Source organism: Chrysemys picta, chromosome 3 (assembly GCF_011386835.1).
Source record: "Chrysemys picta bellii isolate R12L10 chromosome 3, ASM1138683v2, whole genome shotgun sequence".
In the NCBI taxonomy this organism is placed as follows: Eukaryota; Metazoa; Chordata; order Testudines; family Emydidae; genus Chrysemys; species Chrysemys picta.
In genome coordinates, this window is record NC_088793.1 from 34,299,091 (window position 1) to 34,319,537 (window position 20,447).

General features: G+C 42.8%; 1 protein-coding gene across 11 annotated transcripts in view; it reads left to right on the top strand.

The window, feature by feature from the left end:
- The window catches only part of MBOAT2 (membrane bound O-acyltransferase domain containing 2), a 170,867-nt gene that overhangs the window by 123,486 nt on the left and 26,934 nt on the right, over positions 1 to 20,447 (top strand). For 10 of the 11 annotated variants that reach the window (XM_008179900.4, XM_042848728.2, XM_065590142.1 and 7 more), the window contains 2 exons: positions 1,835 to 1,889; positions 10,909 to 11,092. In XM_008179900.4, the coding sequence (XP_008178122.2) occupies positions 1,835 to 1,889; positions 10,909 to 11,092 (239 nt within the window). Of the gene's footprint in view, positions 1 to 240; positions 1,056 to 1,834; positions 1,890 to 10,908; positions 11,093 to 20,447 lie in introns of those variants that run through there. The other variant, XM_024100548.3, reaches the window with a different exon arrangement.

The window sequence follows — 20,447 nt, forward strand, 5'->3', positions numbered from 1 at the left end:
TGTAAGTATGTTATGGGGCCCATTATATTAAATCAGTGGTTTTCAACTGTTTTTCATTTGTGACCCCTAAAAAATTTCACTTGGAGGTGCAGACCCCTTTGGAAATCTTAGACAAAGTCTACGGACCCCTAGGGATCCACAGACCACTGTTCTATGGTAATGACACCCTTTCGCGGACTCCTTAGAGAGAGAGACACACACACATACACACACACACACACACACGTTGAAAACCACTGTATTCAATGATTGTGAGCCAGGATTGTATGTAACTTCCCTTTGAGAAGGGAGGCTGTGAACCCTGGGAAGTCATATGAAATTCAAAGGACTATACTGAACAATGTGCTGGACAAGAATGGACTTTTGGGACTAATAGCGTCAAATGGTTTACTTAGGTAACCTCTAAGGGGAGGTGAATGCAAATTCTCCATTTCCAGTTATGCAAAACCCAACCTTTAGAACAGGAGTTTCAAACTCAATTTACCTTAGGGCCAGTGCCAGTCCTCAAATCCTCCCAACGGGCCAATAATGTCACTGAAGATGGTGTTCAGAAAAGAAAACGTTTATATTGTATTTTTTATTTAGAATTTCTTAGAAATAATAAAACTGTCATACAACTTTATACAATTCTTTGCCTGCCAGAGAGTTTTTAGTGTTTGCCAGACACCTGGCAACGCTTCAGTTCTATCAGTTTGTTGATGTTTGGCCTCAGTGACTGAGCAGTTGAAACCTTCAGGATTGCAGCAAGGTGTGCATCAGATAGTTGTGTTCAGTATTTTGACTTATTTATATTCATTGTGGAAAAAAGTGACGCTGCCTCCATGGCTGACTCTGCCTGGCAACTAATGATGCTGCCTCCATGGCTGACTCTGCCCGGTGACTAGTGATGGTGTCTCTGTCCCTCTCCCCCAGCCAATGGGAGCTGCGGGGGGCAGCGCCTGCAGCAGACATCGGGCAGCGTGTCTGCATGCATCTCTCCTCCATGGATTGCAGTGGGGAGTTCTCGGGCTGCAGATGGCCCACAGGCCAGGACTTTGAGACTCCTGCTTTAGAAGGTACACCCTGAAGAGGGGATCATTGTCTACGGATTACTTGTTCCCAGAGTCTCAAGATCAAAAGCTCAAGCTGTAATAAAGGAAAGACTAACATATACATAGGTTGACTAATTCTGAGCTAAGGCTGTTATGAACTTGTAACCACAGAAAAACCCCATTGTGAGGGTTGAAGGACTGACTCATACCAGAGTCCTTTTTGGAGTTGGGAGGGGTGGTGATCGCTGGTAAACTTATTAGCATTAGTATACGTTTTTTAATTTTCAATATGTTTACTCTGTAATGTTTTCACCTTAAGAATAAAAATAAAGGTGCTCGCTTAGAAAGAGCAGCATGGTAACTTGTAACTGCAGGCAATGACAGCTGTTGATAGCCCTTAGAGAGAAAGCAAAGTGCAGATGCTGGCCTGTTTAGGCAGTCTGGCTTGCTGGGAATATCACAGTGTGGGCAGGAAACTGTGCAGCCTCCGGTCAGGAGGCAGAGGAATGTGAGTCTGTGCCTAAGAGAGCAGGGGTGCTGGAACAGGTTTTATAATGGGAGTGCTAATGATGGAAACAATGGAAACCATGTATGTGGTGTTTGTTCTTACTACTTCAAGCAGCACCCCTAGTTTCAGCACCACTTCAAAACGGGATGGCTGAGCAGCCGAGTATTGGGTGCCCTCGAAGGACCACAGAAGGGGGGGATAAAGGTACAGTTGCCCTGAACTGTGACACAAGGAAACCCCATTATCTCTGGCAAATAAATGGTTAACTAGTGCTTATTTCTTCCCTCTTCTACAGGAATGTTTCGAAAAGAAGAAGAATTGACCCCATCACAGAGATGCTTGGCTGTAAGGTAGGCTTTCCTATGCTTATGAGTATAGTTTCTGTTTTGAATGCTTTGCATGGATTATGAAGACTTTATAGCTCTGATGCAGTTGATACATAAGATGTCCAGTTACCTAGCTGGATCTGGTTTAGATTGCATGTACAGTATATTTGTAATTTAATTTCATGTGGGGTTTTTTTGCCCTTGGAAGATATCTCCTGAAATAGACTTTACATTTTACTTACAAGGCATTTCCTAAAACAGACAATTTCTTATTAAAGTTTTTTTTCTTGACAATGAAGAATAAAAGTATGTACTCTGCTTAGTAATTGATTAGTAACTGCATAGTACATGTGAGTTACAGCCATCAAAGAAACAAAATACTTTTCTCTGATTTCTCTTTTACGACTTTTAGTTTGATTCTTTCCCTCCTTTCTTTATTTGGAAGACTTGTTAATAGATGTCAGTACCCTAGTTTATGCTACGGTGTCTGTCCAATCAAAGAGTACATAAGTGCTTTGGGATTACTCTATTTGACATTATAGTTATATAGCTTTTGAAGGCTTTAAGTATCCAACATCTGAAATCAAGACCATTTTTGTGGTGAACAGATCAGATAAGTGGAAAATTTCTGCTCTTCAGAAATAACTTTCTTTTTAGTACCTATTATTTCAGAAATCTTAATGGCATGAAGATAATTGGACTAAAAAACACCCAGCAACTTCAAATTTTAATTTTAAATTTCTTACTATTTCCTTCACACATGAAATGAGAGAAGAGAAATCCTCTTGTTATAGCATTGTGGGATGATGAGTCTTGAAACACTAAAAGGAAGGAGGGCATTCTATTGCAGCATATTCATGCTGACCACATTTGTCATAAGAATGGAGTACAAAACTTCAAGTGCTTGCACATGTCCATTCCATTGTAGACATGTACACGCCCTGAGCACAGTTGCCGGAAATTTTTCCCTCGGTGGTAGCCGTTGGGGTGGCTTGGGGGCCTTCTCATACCCACGCACTCATAGTGCCAGTTTAAAGGGCCCAGACAACCCCACACCTCCTCTGTTCCTTTTTACCATCCATGACGGTCGCTGGAACTGTGCTTCTTGCTACGGCAAGCTTTCTCAGTGGGCGTCATTTTTCTGATAATTTTTATAGTTAGTAGTTGTAAATAGTTAATTAGTCTTTGTTAGTATAGTTTGTGTTTCTCTGTTTGTTAGCAGAATTTCGTCAGTACTTGGTGCCAAGGCATGCCTCGGTCACCAGGCTTCAAGCCTTGTGCATCCTGTAACAAGGCTATGCCCCTGAGCAACCCGTGCTCTAGTTGCCTAAAGTGCTTGGGAGAGGCTCATGTCAGGTATCGTTGTCAGATTTGCAGAGACTTTAAGCCTCGTATGAAGGAGGATCGGGAGGCCAGGTTGAAATTCCTGCTTATAAAGGCAGTGCTGAAACCTTTCTCTGAGCCAGTTGGACTTGGCACCAAGCACCTTGGCATCAGTGAGGAGCGCTCCTTCCACCAGGCAAGATTCCCAGCACTGTTCGCCATCCCCAGTGCCGAGGAAGAGGCATAAGAAACTGAGAGGATGTTCCCTGACGCCAAAGGCCAGGCACGGGGAGCAGAGCAGTGTGAGACCTAAGTCAGGCCACTCCTCTGCCTTGGCATCACAGCAGTCAGCACCATAGAGTCTAATACCGGATGAACCATCAGCACCTGAGGGACAGTGTGATACCTGTGTTATTGCAGTGCCATCCACACTGGAGGCATTTGCTGCTGCTGCCAGAGACTTGCTATCGCTGTCGGTACTGGCGTCACCAGCAGTATAGGAGTCAGTTGTATCGGTGCTGGAAGGCAGGAGGGAGCACATGGCCCCTAATTACGGTTTGGTTCCAGAGCCTACGGTACCATCTAATGGGAAACTGATCATGCTGGCCCGAATGCAGACTTCCCCACCTTGGCACTGGTCTCCAGCACTGGTGGGAACTGCACTTCCCTGATCACTGAGGGAGGCTCATTGTCACTGGAATCAAGAGGTTAAATCGCACTCCTCTCGTCCGAGGAGCCACCCCCGCTATTCTTTCAGTCATCCCTACCCTGCCGTGGACCTGGGCACAGTAATGCCATTGAGTGCTTGGCCGAGTGGGCCATGACCCTTTTGGAACCAGTGGGGGTTTCCTCCAATCTCCGGCCCCCATTTGAGACACTTTTATTCAGTGGCCTCCAAGAGAAGGGCACTTCCGTCCCATTGGGCAGCACCTGACCAGGATTCAGATACCAAACCCAGTGCCAACTTTCAGGAACCTGCTTTGTGGGATCCTGTCAGCACAGAGGGAGAAGAGGAGTGCCCTCAGCCAGTGCTGGACTCCTCTCCAGACGAGGCTGTGTCAGGGGCGGGCGTGTCGCCTTCCCACTGTAACTATAAGGCCCACCAGGATTTGCTGATGAGGGTGGCCTTAAATTTGGGCTTACAGATTGAGGTAGTAAAGGAGTCCTCCCTTAGTCTGGTTGACATTCTGGCCATCAAAAGTAGCCCTGTCAATGAGGCCATCATGGACCCTGTGAAAGCCTCTTTGCAAACCCCTGCATCTCTTCCCCCTATGTCAAAGAGAGCCAAGAGGAAATACTTCATTCTTGCTCAGGGTTATGAGTTCCTGTACACTCTTTCTCACCCAGTCTCTAGGATCTCTGGTGGTATCTGCTGCCAATGAAAGGGAAAGGCAGTGTCTGCCTGGTGCAACACATAAAGCAAAGGACTCCAAAAAGTTGGACTTTTTCAGTAGAAAAGACGACTCTACTGGGGGTCTGCAGCTCAGGATTGCTAACCAGCAGATGCTCCTGCACAGATATGACTTAAACATGTGGGACTTCATGTTGAAGTTCAGAGACTTGCTGCTGCAAGAGGCCAGGCTGGAGTACTTCTTGCTGGTAGATGAGGGGAAATGGATAACAAGGGCTTTCCCGCAAGCTGCCTTGGATGCAGCAGATTCAGCGGTCAGGTCCAGGCTTCCATGGTAGCCTAGCATAGGAGTTTATAGCTACAATCCTCCAGCCTCCTGAAGAAGGGTCCAGCAAACCCTGCAGGACCTTCCCTTCGAGAGCGCTTAGCTCTTTTCGGAGCAGACCGACGTGAAGCTCATGGACTGAAGGACACCATGGTGATCCTTGTGTCCCTGGGATTGTATATCCTAGCAACTTCAAGGAAGCACTACAGACCTCAGCAGTCCTTCTGGTACTCCGCCCCACCGGCCCATCAAGACCCACAGAGGAAAAGGAGCAGGGGCTTTAGGAATAGACCACCACCCCCTTCTACCTCAGAGTCAATGTCTGTCCCATCCAAACATCCGGAGACTCCAAAAAGACCTTTTGATGGGATGCTCGAGGATGTTGTACCAGGTTCCATGTTTCTGGATCCCGTTTTCCCTTTATTTGCAGACTGCCTATCCCACTTCATCTGTGTTTACTCTCTCGTATCATAACAGACCATTGGGTACTGAACATGGTGGAAGTGGGATATATTCTCCAATTCATTTCTACCCCTTCTTCCCACCCTCCCTCCCTGTTCCCTCTTCAGGGACCCCTCTCAAGAGCAACTTCTGGCCAAGGAGGTTCAATCTCTTCTTCAGGTGGGAGCTGTGAAAGAGAGTCCACAAAATCTAATGGAGAAGAGGTTCTACTCCTATTATTTCCTAATCCCGAAAATTATGGTCGGTCTCAGACCTATTCTAGACCTGCGCCAGTTTAACAGCTATCTCAAGAAATTAAAGCGCTTCATAGTCTCCCTGGCTTATATTATTCCCTCCCTGGATCCCGGGGATTGGTATGCTGCCCTCGATTTAAGAGACACTTACTTCCATATGTTAATCTTCCAAGGCCAAAGAAGGTTCTTAACATTCGTCATGAACCACATGCACTACCAATTCGCGGTACTCCCATTCAGCCTGTCAGCAGCTCCACAGGTGTTTACAAAATCTTCGGGAATAATGGCACCCTTCCTGAGGAGGTGAGGGGTGCAAGTCTATTCGTACCTGGATGACTGGCTAGTCAGAGGCTGGTCTAGGGCTCAGGTAAAGTCCAGCATCTTCCTCATCTAGTCGACATTTCAGGCCCTGGGCTTGCTAATAAATGTACAGACGTCTACCCTCACTCCAGTACAGAGGATAGAGTTTATTGGAGCGGTGCTCGATTCTACCCAGGCCAGACTTTCCTCCCAGAAAGTCAGTTTCAGACAATCATGTCCCTGATAGTATACCTCAAGGGCCACCCAATTACAACAGCCCAGGACTGTCTGATGCTTTTGGGCCACATGGATTTATGTACGTATGTAGTGCAGCACACAAGAGTACACCACAGACCCCGTCAGACACGACTGGCCTCGGTGTACTCGCCAAACCGCCACCATCTGGACTCTGATCTCACAGTACCTTCCCCGGTCCTCACCTCCCTCAACTGGTGGCTGGACCCGCTGGCGGTTTGTGTGGGCATTCCCTTTTCAGGGCCCCAACCATTGATATCCTTGATCTCAGATGCATCAGTGCTAGGCTGGGGAGCTCACCTGGGTCTCCTCAGGACTGAAAGCCTTTGGTCTCTGGAAGAGCTCTCGCTAAAAAGTCAGAGAGCTCAGGGCAGTTCACCTGGCCGGTCAGACGTTCCTGCCTCACATTATGGGCAAGAGCTTGTTGGTTCTTACGGACAACACTGCAGCCATGTTCTATCTCAACAGGCAGGGAGGAGCTTGCTCTCCCCCTCGCACCCCCATGTCGAGAAGCAGTTCAGCTATGTGAGTTCTGCATAGCTCACTCAATCCACCTCAAGGCTTCTCACCTTTCAGGAGTGCAGAACGGGTGGGCAGATCACCTCAGCAGGTCTTTCTCCAGTCATATAAGTGGTCCCTTCGCCTGGACATCGCAAGAGACATTTTCCAGCAGTCGGGGACTCCCTGGGTAGACCTTTTTCAACCAGGCACAACAGGAAGTGTCACCAGTTCTGCTCCCTGTGAGGTCTCAGCCTGGGATTGCTCACCGATGCCTTCCTACTCCCGTGGACAAGTCACCTGTATTACGCTTTTCCTACTATCCCATTCATGCACAAGGGTCTGCTCAAGATCAACTGGGACCGGGCATGGGTCATTCTAATAACTCCAGCTTGGCCACGTCAGCATTGGTTCGCCACACTGCTAGGACCTCCATGGTGGCTATGATGCCGCTCTCGCTACATCTGGACCTGATCTCTCTGCATCATGGTCGTCTGCTTGACCTGAACCTCAGCTCTCTCCACCCGACAGCCTGGAATAAATGCCATGGCTAAATCCCAGAAAGCTGGCTTGCTCGGAGCAGGTTTGTTAGGTCCTATTGTTACCGTGATTCTAAAAACCAAAAGCTCTTGGTAACTATTACTCTTGATGGGGCACTGGCAGGAAATAAATCACTGAAGAGACAGCCGTCCGACCGATAGGTGGCTGGCGCAAACAGTATAATACAAGAGTTCTTTCACTTAAAGCTGCACTTTATTTTAGTCTCAAGCACTTAGACACCCCAAAAATCAATAGTTACTGAAGTCTGGATGGCTCTTTGAGTGGTACAATTACAGCTGTCCAATTGGTCAGTTTTTCAGCTGCTGTTGGGGATCCTAAGCAGTTTCCCTGAAGAGTCCATCTACCCCATACTTTCTCTCCTTATTTATTTGGGTTAGTGTAACAATAACATGTCAATAAAAAAATCTTGTTAAGCAAACAATTTCAAATTTTAAGCAAGAGTAAGTTCCTCAAACCATTAATTAGACAGATGTGTATTTGCAGAATCCGCATGTCTTGAGGGTCCTCACAAACACATCCCAAAGGGTAGATATAGATAAGTTTCCTGTTTTTCTAAAACATATACCTCAGCAATTTCAACAGAGATCTTATCAGAAAGGACACAGGACCCCCTTCCCCTTCTGGCTTCTTGCTAGATATGGTAAAGCCATTGCAGAAGCCTGCTAAGACCTACTGATTTAGCTGCTTTTGGCAATAAGCATGATAATCGATATTCTAGTTATTGATAGTGGTCCAGGCATTTTGCTCGTCTGCTAAAATCTCCCCATACACTAGTAGGTAGCAGGAAGCCATCTATCAGTGCTACTTACCTTTCAAAGTGGAAGCAGTTCTCCATCTGGTCTTCCCAACACGCGCGGTCATCACTTCAGGACATTCTTGTTACACCTGAAACAGGAAGGTTTAGCGATCTCCTCAATCAAGGTTCACCTTGCAGTAATATCTGTTTTCTCAAGGGTCTAGAAAGACTATATCCCCAAGTGCGAGAACCTGTCCCTCCATGGGACCTAAACCCAATCTTATCAAAACTTATGGGTCCCCTATTTGAATCGTTGGCAACATGACCCTTGTTATACCTTTCATGGAAGGTGGCTTTCTTAGTGGCCATTACTTCTGCTAGAATGGTCTCAGAGATCCGTGCCCTCACATCGGAACCTCTGTACACAGTCTCCTTTAAGGACAAGGTGCAGCTACATCCTCACCCAAGCTTCCTCCCAAAGGTGGTTTCCCAGTTTCATAGCAATCAGGCAAGCTTCCTACCCGTTTTCTATTTGAAACCACATGCAAATAGAGAATAACAGCAGCTTCACTCATTGGATGCTAGACATGCTCTAGCATTCTACATAGAACATACCAAACCATTCCGTAAATCCACCCAATTGTTCATTGCAATAGCTGACAGGATGAGGTCTTCCCATCTCTGTTCAGAAAATTTAGTCTTGGATCACGTCGTGCATTTTCACATGTTACGAGCAGATGGTGTTCTGCCACCAGCTATCCTGACTGCCCACTCCACAAGAAAACAAGCATCATCAATGGCATTCTTAGTTCATATCCCTATTCAGGACATTTGCAGAGCAGCAACTTGGTCATCAGTGCATATGTTCTCTGCTCAGTATGCCAACAGTCTAGGGACGATGCCAGAATCGGTTGAGCTGTTTTGCAGTAAGCATGTCCATGAACTCCAATCCCACCTTCTATGCAACTGCTTGGGAGTCACCTACAATGGAATGGACATGTGCAAGCACTTGAAGAAAAAACGGTTACTAACCTTTCTGTAACAGTTGTTCTTTGAGATGTGTTGCACATATCCATTCCACGACCCACCCCCTCTATGTCGGGAGCTCTCCGGAAAGAAGAAACTGGGGGAATGGGGTCACTGGGCCCTTTATACGGGCACTATGAGCATGCAGCACCAGAGGGCGCCCAAGCTGCCCCGATGGGTATCATCGAGGGGAAAATTTCCATCGATTGTGCTTGGGGCACGCACACACCTACAGTAGAGTGGAGATGTGCAATACATCTCGAAAAACAACTGTTACCGAAAGGTTAGTAACTTTTTTTTTTCTTTTTTACTCTTTCTGGTACCTTTTCTGAGATTGAGGCTAGGGGCAGATCCTCAGCTGCATCTTCTGTAAAAGAAGAGTATGCTATATTCTGTTTAAACTCTTCAAAATTCTCTGTTTTGATCAGCTGACCACTCCAACTCTTGAGTTATGCATTAAGGGAATTTGAACGGATTAAAAATAATATAGAGATTACTTTTCTGTGGCATAAATGAAATAATAGCAGGTGGAAAACCGTCTTTGGGAAATTTGGTCACGGATTCCAGTGAGAATTGAACTGCAGGTGACAGTGTGTCTCATTTTGGAGAAGGGTTTAGTATAAATCTGTTCCTATCTTGCCTCTGGTGGTGATAGCCACACCATGTTTGCTGCAAGAATAATTTAGAAATACGTAGGTTTTGTGTGTGCATGAAGTTAATGAAGTTGGGAATTGAATTTAAGTTTAAATACAAGATGTTCTGCGACCGAAACTCTAGTAGACCAAGATGTCAACATATCCTAGTGTTTACTACACTGGAAAAATCATACTGATGAAGTATATAGGGAAAATGTGAACTAGTATATTCATTTGTTTGGATGCATTGATTTTAGGCTTCCTGTTATCATAAATTTGAGTCCTGATTGAACTGAAGTATTCAAAATTACTTGAGTGTGGAGTAGAAATCATTCTCAGCACTTTTTAAGTTACTGAAAGATTATGTTAGCAGTTCTTAGGGAAAGTAGCTGGTATGTAATGTGCTTTTCAAAAACTGAATAAGGGAACATCACAATTCTTTTTGTTACTCATTTTATTATCACTGAAATAATGGTTCAATGACAGCTACTGAAGAATTGAGTGCCTTCCTTCTCTTAAAAAAAAAAATCAGGGGAGAAATAAATACCAACTTACAGAATGGGAGGACCTATAATTTATGTGAGGTGTTGACATTTATGCTTATGTCCTTTCAAAAAGAAATCCCAAGTGGGGGTTTTACAGACCGTTCTCATTTATTTAAATATTGTTTTTGTACCATCTATTAGGACATAGAGGTAGAAAATGTCCTCCTTTATTCAATATTTTTCTATTCTTCATGTCACTTCCACAAGACAAACCATTTGGAATTCTTTGTCAATTTCAGGAATTTTTACCACAATTTTGACAGAGGACCAAAGCTGTTCTGTTTTTTTTTAATTATGCTTTTTTTGCCTGTATTAGTGTACTTAGGGTGGTTCAGAAGGGTGTGTGTGTACGTGTACACATACGTATGTATATACTATATATATAAAACCTGTGCTACCATGAAAAATCATTCAGTCTCTTACTCCGGACAAACTAAATTTAGACTGACAAGAGCCCTTTATCTAATTGCATACTTATATTATATCATTGATTTTTAAGCAGAGTTTCTCATTGATCACAGTGGGGAGATCTACTTAAAAACTGATGGTATGATTTTGGGCTTTGAGAAAGTCCCTGTGGGTAGGCAAATCAGTCTGGAAACGCTCAGTACAGACTGATGAAGAAACATTCATTTATATTTTAAATTGTAGTTATAAAAATGTAACTAGACTGCTTCAGTGTATGTGTTTTAATTGAAATTAGAATAAGTAATAAAATAAATGATTATTCCTACAGTGGACTGTTTTAAAAGCATAGAGTACCTCTCACAAGTTGCTTGTCTTTGAATTACAGACGCATGCCAAGTCTACTGGAGTATTTAAGTTACAACTGTAATTTCATGGGTATCCTGGCAGGCCCGTTATGCTCTTATAAAGACTATATTACTTTCATTGAAGGCAGATCATACCAACTGACACAGTCTGAAGCAAATGGGAAAGAAGATGTAAAATATGAACAAACAGATCCCTCACCAAATGTAAGAACTATGATTTTTTGCAGTGCTGCTATATCTATCTATCTATCTATATATATATAGTCATTGCATGAAAAGCTTGGTTTGCATTATTCATTTACAGACATAACTTCTCAGATATATCTGGAGTTTATTCAGTGGTACAGTTCTTTGTTTTTTGTTTTTTGTTTTTTAAAAAGTCTTTTTCCTGAAAGGTAGGTGTTCTGCATAGATTCCCACTGTTGGGTCTTCTGAACAAAAGTAAATAATCTTGGAGCTGCCTAATAAGCTTATATGGTAAAATACCACCTTCAGATGAAGCAGTTCATGTGCACTTCCTTACAAGCATATTTGTCTGCATGAACTGCTTCTGAAAATGAGCTGGAAATAATGGGAAAAACCGCATGCATTTTGTCCATGGAAATTGAATGGGAGCTACACCTCTACCCCGATATAATGCTGTCCTTGGGAGCCAAAAAATCTTACCGCATTATAGGTGAAACCGCGTTATATCGAACTTGCTCTGATCCGCCGGAGTGCGCAGCCCCCCTCCCCTCCCAGAGCACTGCTTTACCGCGTTATATCTGAATTTGTGTTATATTGGGTCGCGTTATATCGGGGTAGAGGTGTACTTCAAAGTCTCTTAAACTTTTTTGTTAGCTTCTTTCTGTAGTTCAGGCTAAAACTGCACATTTACATGTAACACGCCCCTCTAATCAGGTCTTTCTTAGGGGAGAGAGAGCTTTAACATATTTATAGGAACTTTTTCAGTCTTAATTTTTTTTCATTTCTTTATTCATATGAAGGACAAGTAAACAGATTGTTGTACAGACACAATACCAATGACATACTTTTATCATTATCATACCACACTGCACCCAGAATCCATGCACATTAGGGTTTTTTTATTTGCTCCCTTATCAGAGTGGGGGTCCAGGCACATATGGATGAAAGGCCTGTTGATCATCTGTTGCAAATGATGCACATATGATTTGAATTAAGACCAATGACTATTGACATTTTGTATATTGCCCTTTTTTAAAACTGATCCGTTTTACATTAAGGATGCGGAACATACGTTTCCATCATCCTGCACATTAATTCGTCTGACTGTATATATGTACACATATTTGAATTTTAGTCCAAGATACAGTTATCACCTCAAACAGAGAACACAAGGTTATTGTGAATGAACTGGAGATCTCCAAATATATTGCCTCCCCAAATCCATCTCCAACTTACCTTTTCCCTGCTTAACTTTGAATCTTATTTCTGAGCAGGTAGTTGGAAAGTGAGGGTGAGGCCTATGTTCTTGCCTGATGTAGATATGCTTGTGCATATGCCTCAAAGTGGTACTAAACTTTACCACATAATCTTGCTACCAAGCTTGCTATCTGAAGGTCACAAGGCCAATATATGTGTGAATCTATAAAGGATTCTACCTTCAAAATACTCTAGCTACAGGTAAGCAATTTCCCTTAAATTGTGTTGCTCATACAGTGCTTGATTTTTTTTAATTTTATTTATTTATTTATTTATTTATTTTTAATTTATGCTGCATTCGCTTTTTGACATTAAGATTAAGATAAACTGTCTGTGCTCCTGATACTTCATCTCCCAACTGGTGTTAGACAAATTTGGCTGCATTTTATAACACCAGTGAGTACTGCGTGCTTTTGAAAAAATTGTGGATTATCTATTTGTTTACTGCATTTGCTGTATCATTTACAACCTTGATTGTTTTGTTATGACTCATGTTACAATCCTGTTATCTTAATAAAATGATTATCTAAAGATATTTTCCTAGATTTTCATATTAATTTTACTTTTTAAAGAAAAACAAATCATTAGGTAACTCATCAAAATAAGAAACTTAATGAGGATCAGCAAATGTTAATATCTTAGACGGAAGAATCTTTCAGCTAAATTTACTATATGCTTCCTTTCTTGTCAAATTTTATTTCTATAACCTCAAATATTCATGCCAGCCTCCTCCTGTACACTTGTGTTAAGTGCATGACATGAATCTAGTCTAGCATTTTACTGTGTTAATTGCATGTTAACTGAATCTAGTCAACATTTTAAAATGATTTATTTCATATCTCCCTCCTGTTATGCCTTTTTACAAGCTATCATTTGTTGGTGCTCAAAGTGGTGTCAACAGTCAGAAATTAATATCTATCTTCGTAAGTTTACTTTTATTATAGCTGTTAGCTATCCTTAAAATACAGGATTCCTGTGGAAAAAGTCTCCCTGCTTTTGGCTTCTTAGGGTAGGTCTACACTACCTGGTAGTTCGGCGGCAAGCAAATCAAACTTCTGGGTTCGACTTATCGCGTCTTGTCTGGACGAGATAAGTCGAACCCGGAAGTGCTCGCCGTCGACTGCAGTACTCCAGCTCAGCGAGAGGAGTACCGCGAAGTCGACGGGGGAGCCTGCCTGCCGCGTCTGGACAGAGGTAGGTTCGAACTAAGGTACTTCGAACTTCAGCTACGTTATTCACGTAGCTGAAGTTGCGTACCTTAGTTCGAATTGGGGGGTTACTGTAGACCTGCCCTTAGACTATTTTTAGATGTTGATGCTGTTGCTAATTGCCTGCAGTTTTTAACTAACTGATTGTATAGTAATCTCAAATATAGTAAGCTTTATTATAGTTCATTAATTTACTGAACTAATTTTTGTGTGTGCATCACCCAAGAAGATGTAAAAATGAATCCATTTCAATAGAAGTGTAAAAGTTTGCCTGGAAGTTTTAATTGCTTAAGGACTGATCCAAAACTCTATGAAGTCAGCAAGAATCTTCCTATAGACATAAGAGGGCTTTGTATCAAGCCCTAGGTGCTGAAAGGATAACAAGATTGCCCAACAGAATTTTTTTGCCAGGTTTGGTGATCTCATTTTTCCAAATTCATAATGAAATAGAATTGTGAGATCCCGATTGGTTGGTCTGTTACTTAAAAGACAGTAGTCAGTTACTGGGGCAGTAAAAATCATAGCAAACTGAAACTTTGTGGTGATCAGGGCCAAGGACTACAAAATTGCATTCATTAACTTGAATGACTGAACATCTTTCAAGTATGATATTGATACTTGCGTAATGTTTTGTCACCATGAAACTATGGCAGTGTCTGACCAGTGAAATATGGTCTCTTAAACTGCTTTGTGTTTAGGTAACGAATACATCAGATCAGTGTTTTTAGAGAAGGGTATTTCTGGTTTATGCTGAAAAAAGCAGCTTTCCTGTTATATAGAGACTTTTTAAAGTAGAAGGTTTGACCAACATTTGTAAATGGCAAAAGCTAATAGCAACATCTCATCAGCCGTCCTCTAGAAAGGATTTTACTTGTTATATGCTTTGACAGACTACCTTGAAAACATGAACTGGTTATTCTGATACTCTTACGTGAATTAACATTTTTCAAAACCACACTTACATAGGAAATTGAGTTGCAGCTTTTGTGATCTTGGGTGAGGGTCAATATTCTTCTCACACAAACTAATTCAAAATCTATATGCTATGTGTTAACCTCAGATTCTGTTAGAGGCAGGGACTGTCTTCTCTTGTGTTTGTAAAGTGCTAGAATAATGGGTCACTGAACCTGACTGGGGATCTCTGGGGTTTACTGTCATACAAATAATACATAAGAACAATAGCAAAATGGTATTATGAACTTAAAAATCAACATAATGAGCAAAACCATAATAAAATTATGACAAGTTGTCATCGTCTTACCTAGACATTTATCCTAAAACATACAGTGTAAATATAATAATAAAATATTAAAACAGAATAATTTTTGGACACATTATTTTCTCACAATTGTAGACCAAAACCACCAGTTTCATAGTTTTATGGTTTGGATTTTAAAAAGTGAACTAAATTCCAGCAAAACTCGCAATGTTATCTACATTTCACATTAGACAGCATCCACTACCTAGCAGTCACTTGTGCTCATTTGTACTCAATTTGTGTGAGTACAAATGCCTTGGATTTGCACCCATGTATTTGCACTGACTGTGTGCACGTGCAAATAAATGGTTTGTGTGTATAGATTAGGTATTTGTTTATGTAAATTACACATGTACTAACATGTGTGAATAATTGTGAGTAACTTGTGGAAATTCAGCCCTTTGTTTACATCCCCAGAGAACAAGGGATTAATGCCATTCAGCCTTTCCCTTCCCTTGAACAGGAACTCAGGGGAAGGAATAGAAGAGTGGCTGAATAGGAGACAAAGGGAAGAATACTTTTGGGAAATTAAGGCTCCTCACCGAGAAGTCTCAGGATGGAGTTGAACATTAAAAAGGTTTTTTTTCTGCTTACTTTCTGATAATTATTTTACTTTCTTGATAAACACCAACCCTTGAGGAAGAAACCTTGCTGACTCCAACTGCTGAATTATCCAAGCTTTTCTGCTGAATTATCCAAGCAGTTTATTTAATTCTGTTGAATCATTCTGTTATCTTGCTCTAAAACCTTTTTTGAGACAATTCTCTCACAGAGTTCTGTGATATGTAAAAGTCACTAACCACACCCCCTCAATGCTCTCTCTGCTTACCATCTCCCTCACCACCAGAAAGCGCAAGAGCTCATGTGAACCACTATTAATGTTTATGCAGATATGCCAATATCTTCAGTAATCTAATCTTAAATCTTTGACAACATGAAGGATTTAAGAGTCACTTAGAGGAAAGGGGTCACATGGCAGTTTTGTAGGTTTGGGTACTTAACATTTTTTTAAGGATTATAAATTTGAAATATTGAAAGTCTGAAGTATTTAACCAGTATTCTTGGCCTCTGTTCTACATAGGTTTTTATACCACCTTCATCACCATGGTATCTGAGCTTGCCTTCCAGTCGCGCATTAAGCAACATGACTAATATCTGACACGTTTGTTCTTTCATCCTCTCCCCAGAAGGAGGTGTGTGTGCAGTGGAATGTATTGTTTTGATAGGGTTATTATTTTATAAACATACCTGTTGCTATGTGTTTTTGTTAAAGAAAGCAAGGTGGCTTGCAGTTGGAATGAAAGGTAGTGAGGTTTGTGAAGTTCCTTAGTTCCTGGGGGAGTTCATAACACAGTCTTGGACATTCTGGATAAGGTTTTGTCTCCCACGTAGACAACCTTTACTTTTATTGTTGAGAGTTCCATCGCTCCACAGGAGCAAAATTGTCAACCATGGTCTTTGACCTGGTATTGTGGCCTTTTAGGTATCCTGGACCCAAGCCATGGAGCATTTTGAAGATAAGGACAGAGACCTTGAAATTGATTATAAAGTCTATGGGAAGCCAGTGTAGAGAGCGGAAGACAGATATGATTTGTTCACAAATATTTGAGTAGCCTGTTTTGCACTGCAACATTTTGTAGTTGTTGGAGTTTTCTGAGTGCTGGCGGTTTCAGGCCCAAGTATGTAGCACTGCTGTAGGCCAGCCAAAAAGTGAAGAAGGCATGAATAACAGAGGCTAAGTCATTCTTCACCAGGATGGGAAGGAGACTCCTAGCCAACCAGTGCTTAGAATCAGTGAGGAGTCCAAGAGTACTCCTAGACTACAGACCTAATTGACCAATGGTGGATGTGAACATTCTGCCAAAGGAGACTGCATCATGGCTGAAAATTATTCAAAATACTTTCCTTTCTGCCCACCATCACCTCAGCTTTGCTTCAGCCAGCTATTCATTCATGAGCTGGTCTCATCCAAGCACTGACCATCTTGGTTGTAGTGGTGTAATCACATGTGGTGAAGGGAAGGTAGAGCGGTGTGTCAACTGAATATTGGTGACACTTGAGTCCATGATGTCTGACCAGTTCACCTAGTGGTTGCATGTAGATGCTGGAAAGGACCAGAGAGAGAATTGATCCTTGTAGAACTCTACAGATGAGGGGGTCTAGTAATGGAGGTGCAGTTTCCTGTCACTACTTGTTGGATATGCCCGTCTAGGAAGAACCCAAATAATTTTAGTGCATCACCTTGGATCCCTGCCACCTCTGAGATGATACAGCCATATCTCATGGTCAAAAATGTGAAGCACTGCTTCTGTCTGTTGACAGGAGGAGATATCCATCAGTGCCACTAAAGCAATTTCATTTCCATGTCCTGGCCTGAATCCAGAATGAATAATGTCTAGAATGTTAACTTCAGTTATATGTGCTTGTAGTTAGCCTTTTGCTAGCTATGAGCTTGTAAATAATCAGAAGGCTTGACACTGGTTGGGAATTGGCTAGGACTGAAGTATCCATGATGGGTTTCTTCAGTGTTGGTCAGATTTCTGCTTGTTTGAAAGAGGAAGGGAAGATTCCTTCTCTGAGTGACGCACTGACCTCATGGCGGAGGAGGCTTTAAGGAGGGATTTGAAGGTGGACAATCAAGTGGCTTTGCAGATGTTTACAGGGAGCTCATCCCATGTATTGGAAGCAGCACAGGAGGGAGCACGAAAGTACTTGTTTTGAAAATGTAGTAAATGGGTGAAGGCCAGCTGGCAAGAACAGAAGTAGCAGTCAGCATCTCAGTAGTGTATAAGATATGAATAGGTAGGGACCTTAAAAGCAAAGATTGGTAGTGTATTTAATATGCTAAAGGGTGGACAACACAGAGAGGGTGGTGTGGGCAAAACAACAAGCCAGGAAAATATTTGCAGCAGCATTTTGAATGGATATATGTGGAACAAAATGGAATGTGTCAAAGCCAGAGAGTAGGATGCAGTAGTTAAGATGAGTGCTTGGGAGAAGAGATCTAGTTGTGGTCAGAAAGGAAAAGCTGGATCTTAGAGATATTATGTAAGATATACAGAATTCATACATGACACGGATATGAGGCTCTAGAAGAGACCAAAATGAATAGAATGCCCAGATTACATGCCTGAGTGACAGGCAGAGTTGTGGTGTTGTCCATGGGGTCTGAGAATGGAGGGAGCGGTGACTATTTTGGAGTGGGAGGAAAGATTAAGAGCTCTATTCTGCTCACATTGAATGTAACAATGACATGCACAAGGAAATCTCAGAAAGAGAGATTTTAGGGTATGTCTACACTGCCCACGTTACAGCGCGGCTGTGGCAATGCTGCTGCGGCAGCGCTGTGACGTGGGCAGTTTAGACCCGCTTTATCGCATGGGGGAGTGCTCTCCCGGCAATAAAAAATAACCACCCTGAATGAGCGGTGGTAGCTTTATCACCAGGAGTGTGGCTTCCGGCAATAAAGCACTGTCTATACTGGCGCTTTTCAGCGCTAAAACTTGTGTCGCTCGGGGTGTTGTTTTTTTTCACACCCTGAATGACAAAAGTTTTAGCACTGAAAGTGGCAGTGTAGAGACAGCCTTAGTCTGGGCAGAAGGAAACAGGTCCAGAGTAGAGAGAGAGAGATCTGAGAGACATATCAGCATAGAGTTGATAGCTGAAATGTTTGCAAATGAGACTGCCCAGAGATGAAGTGCAGATGGACAAGAAGGGGGGGGGGGGCGAGAAAGGAGAAATGTGGAACCTCTTAGAAAGTTGGAGGGGGGATGAAAAGGATCCTTCGAAAGGAGAGATAAGAGGAGTGAGTAGGAGGATGAGCAAAGAGGGACAGGATCCTGAAAGCCAAGGGAAGACAAAATTTCACAAAGAGCCTGGTGAGCTACATCAAAGACAGACGACAACTTGAGGAGGAAGAAGGTGAAGCACCTATTCTTCTTTAAGTGGCTGTACACATGTATTCCATTCAGAGGTGTCGATGCCCAGTGTGCCAGAGCCAGAGAGTTTTCTGAAGCTGCGCTTTTGGGTCGTGCACATGTCGTGCAAATGTGGCGCCTCCTGAAAGTTATATAAAGGCACTGCCACTTTCTTCCCCTTCAGTTCCTTCTCTCACCAGCCCTGGCCTGAATCAGAGCTCCCCAGTAGTTTACCTTAGTCTTAAAAAAAAAAAAAAAAAAAAAAAGTGCAGTCAGCATGTTCAGCTCTCTTTTTTTCCTTTGAATAACTTCTTAGCAGTTAGTACCCAGTAGATAGGCTTCGTTTATTGTTTTAATTGTTTTTTTAGTCAGTTCATAATTAGTTTTTGGTGCGAGGCACTGTTGGTAAGCAGCACTCACTGCACTTTAAGTACTGCCCATCATATGAAGTGTTTATTCCAGTAGTAACACCCACCCACTCACCCACATGCTGCCTTTTGTGACTCGACAAGGGACACATTAAAGAGAGAGGTGCAGTATCTGCTGTTCTTTCAAGAAAAGAATGCAGCTTTCCATGGATCTGCACCTCAAGCAATACCTCCTGGAACAGGCTATGAGACCCAACTTGGCTCCAGGGCATTTGACTGAATGCCTTGCCTTCTGCACACACTATGCCAGAGAGACTGCAGTGGTGTCATGACAGACCCCTGGCTTCACATACTTCTCCTCAGAGCAAAAAGGGGTTGGGATTCCTCTGCCAGGATTCCTCAAAGGAGGACCCATTAAACAGACGAAAGAAGCATTCTTCTTTTTCAAAGGACTCAGAACCTTACCAGCACTCCTTGAACACATGGCAGAGTTGGGCCATTGACCTGCATCTCCCAGTACTGCAGAGGGAAGCTATTGGTACCATGCTGTTGACTCCGGTACCATCTGTGGGACAGCCATTGAGTCCAGTACCAACAGACACTGTTTCAGCACCAACATTACAAGTACTTATGACCTCACAAGCTTATGAGGCTGCAAAGGATTTGCTTTGCGTCTTCATTCCAGACTCTCCTGTCGTGCAGGAAGTCCATTGCATTGGTGGCGTCTCCTGCTCTTCCCGTCCTGTTCCAATCTTTGGCTCTGATACAGAGACTGTTAGTTGTACCAGAGTCAGTACCTGCTAAGAAATACAATAAAGTTTTGATCCGGGCACCTATGCACACTGGTTGGAACTGGTATAATTTTCCGTCTCTGCACCTGTGGCCTCAGTACCATGATACTGGGATGGTAGCCAGAATGGCCACTGACCATAGCGTATCCTTTGGCACGGACTACAAAATCTTTCCTCGTATCGAATCTCAATGCAATATCCTCCATATCTTGGAGCACATTTGTGGTATGACTATCATGCCAGCATTGGTTCTGATACTGACCTCTTCACATTGGACTACAGATAAATCAGATCACCTAAGGCCTCGTCAGGATTGGCATACTCGATACCTACTGATTATTATTCAGGTGGCTCCTCATAGTCGGGTTCAGAGTATCCACCACTGACATCCCTACCTAGGCACAGTTGGTCTAGCAAGTCTTCTACACCACTCCCAGAAGGAGAGCATTGGTACAGGGAGCAGGACCATTCGTATAGCTGGTCCCCAATGTCTTGATCACTGGCCCACTCAAAAGGGAAGTTTCCAGACTATTTGGCTATGCACCTTCCAAAGCCATCTATGTCAGAGACCTGC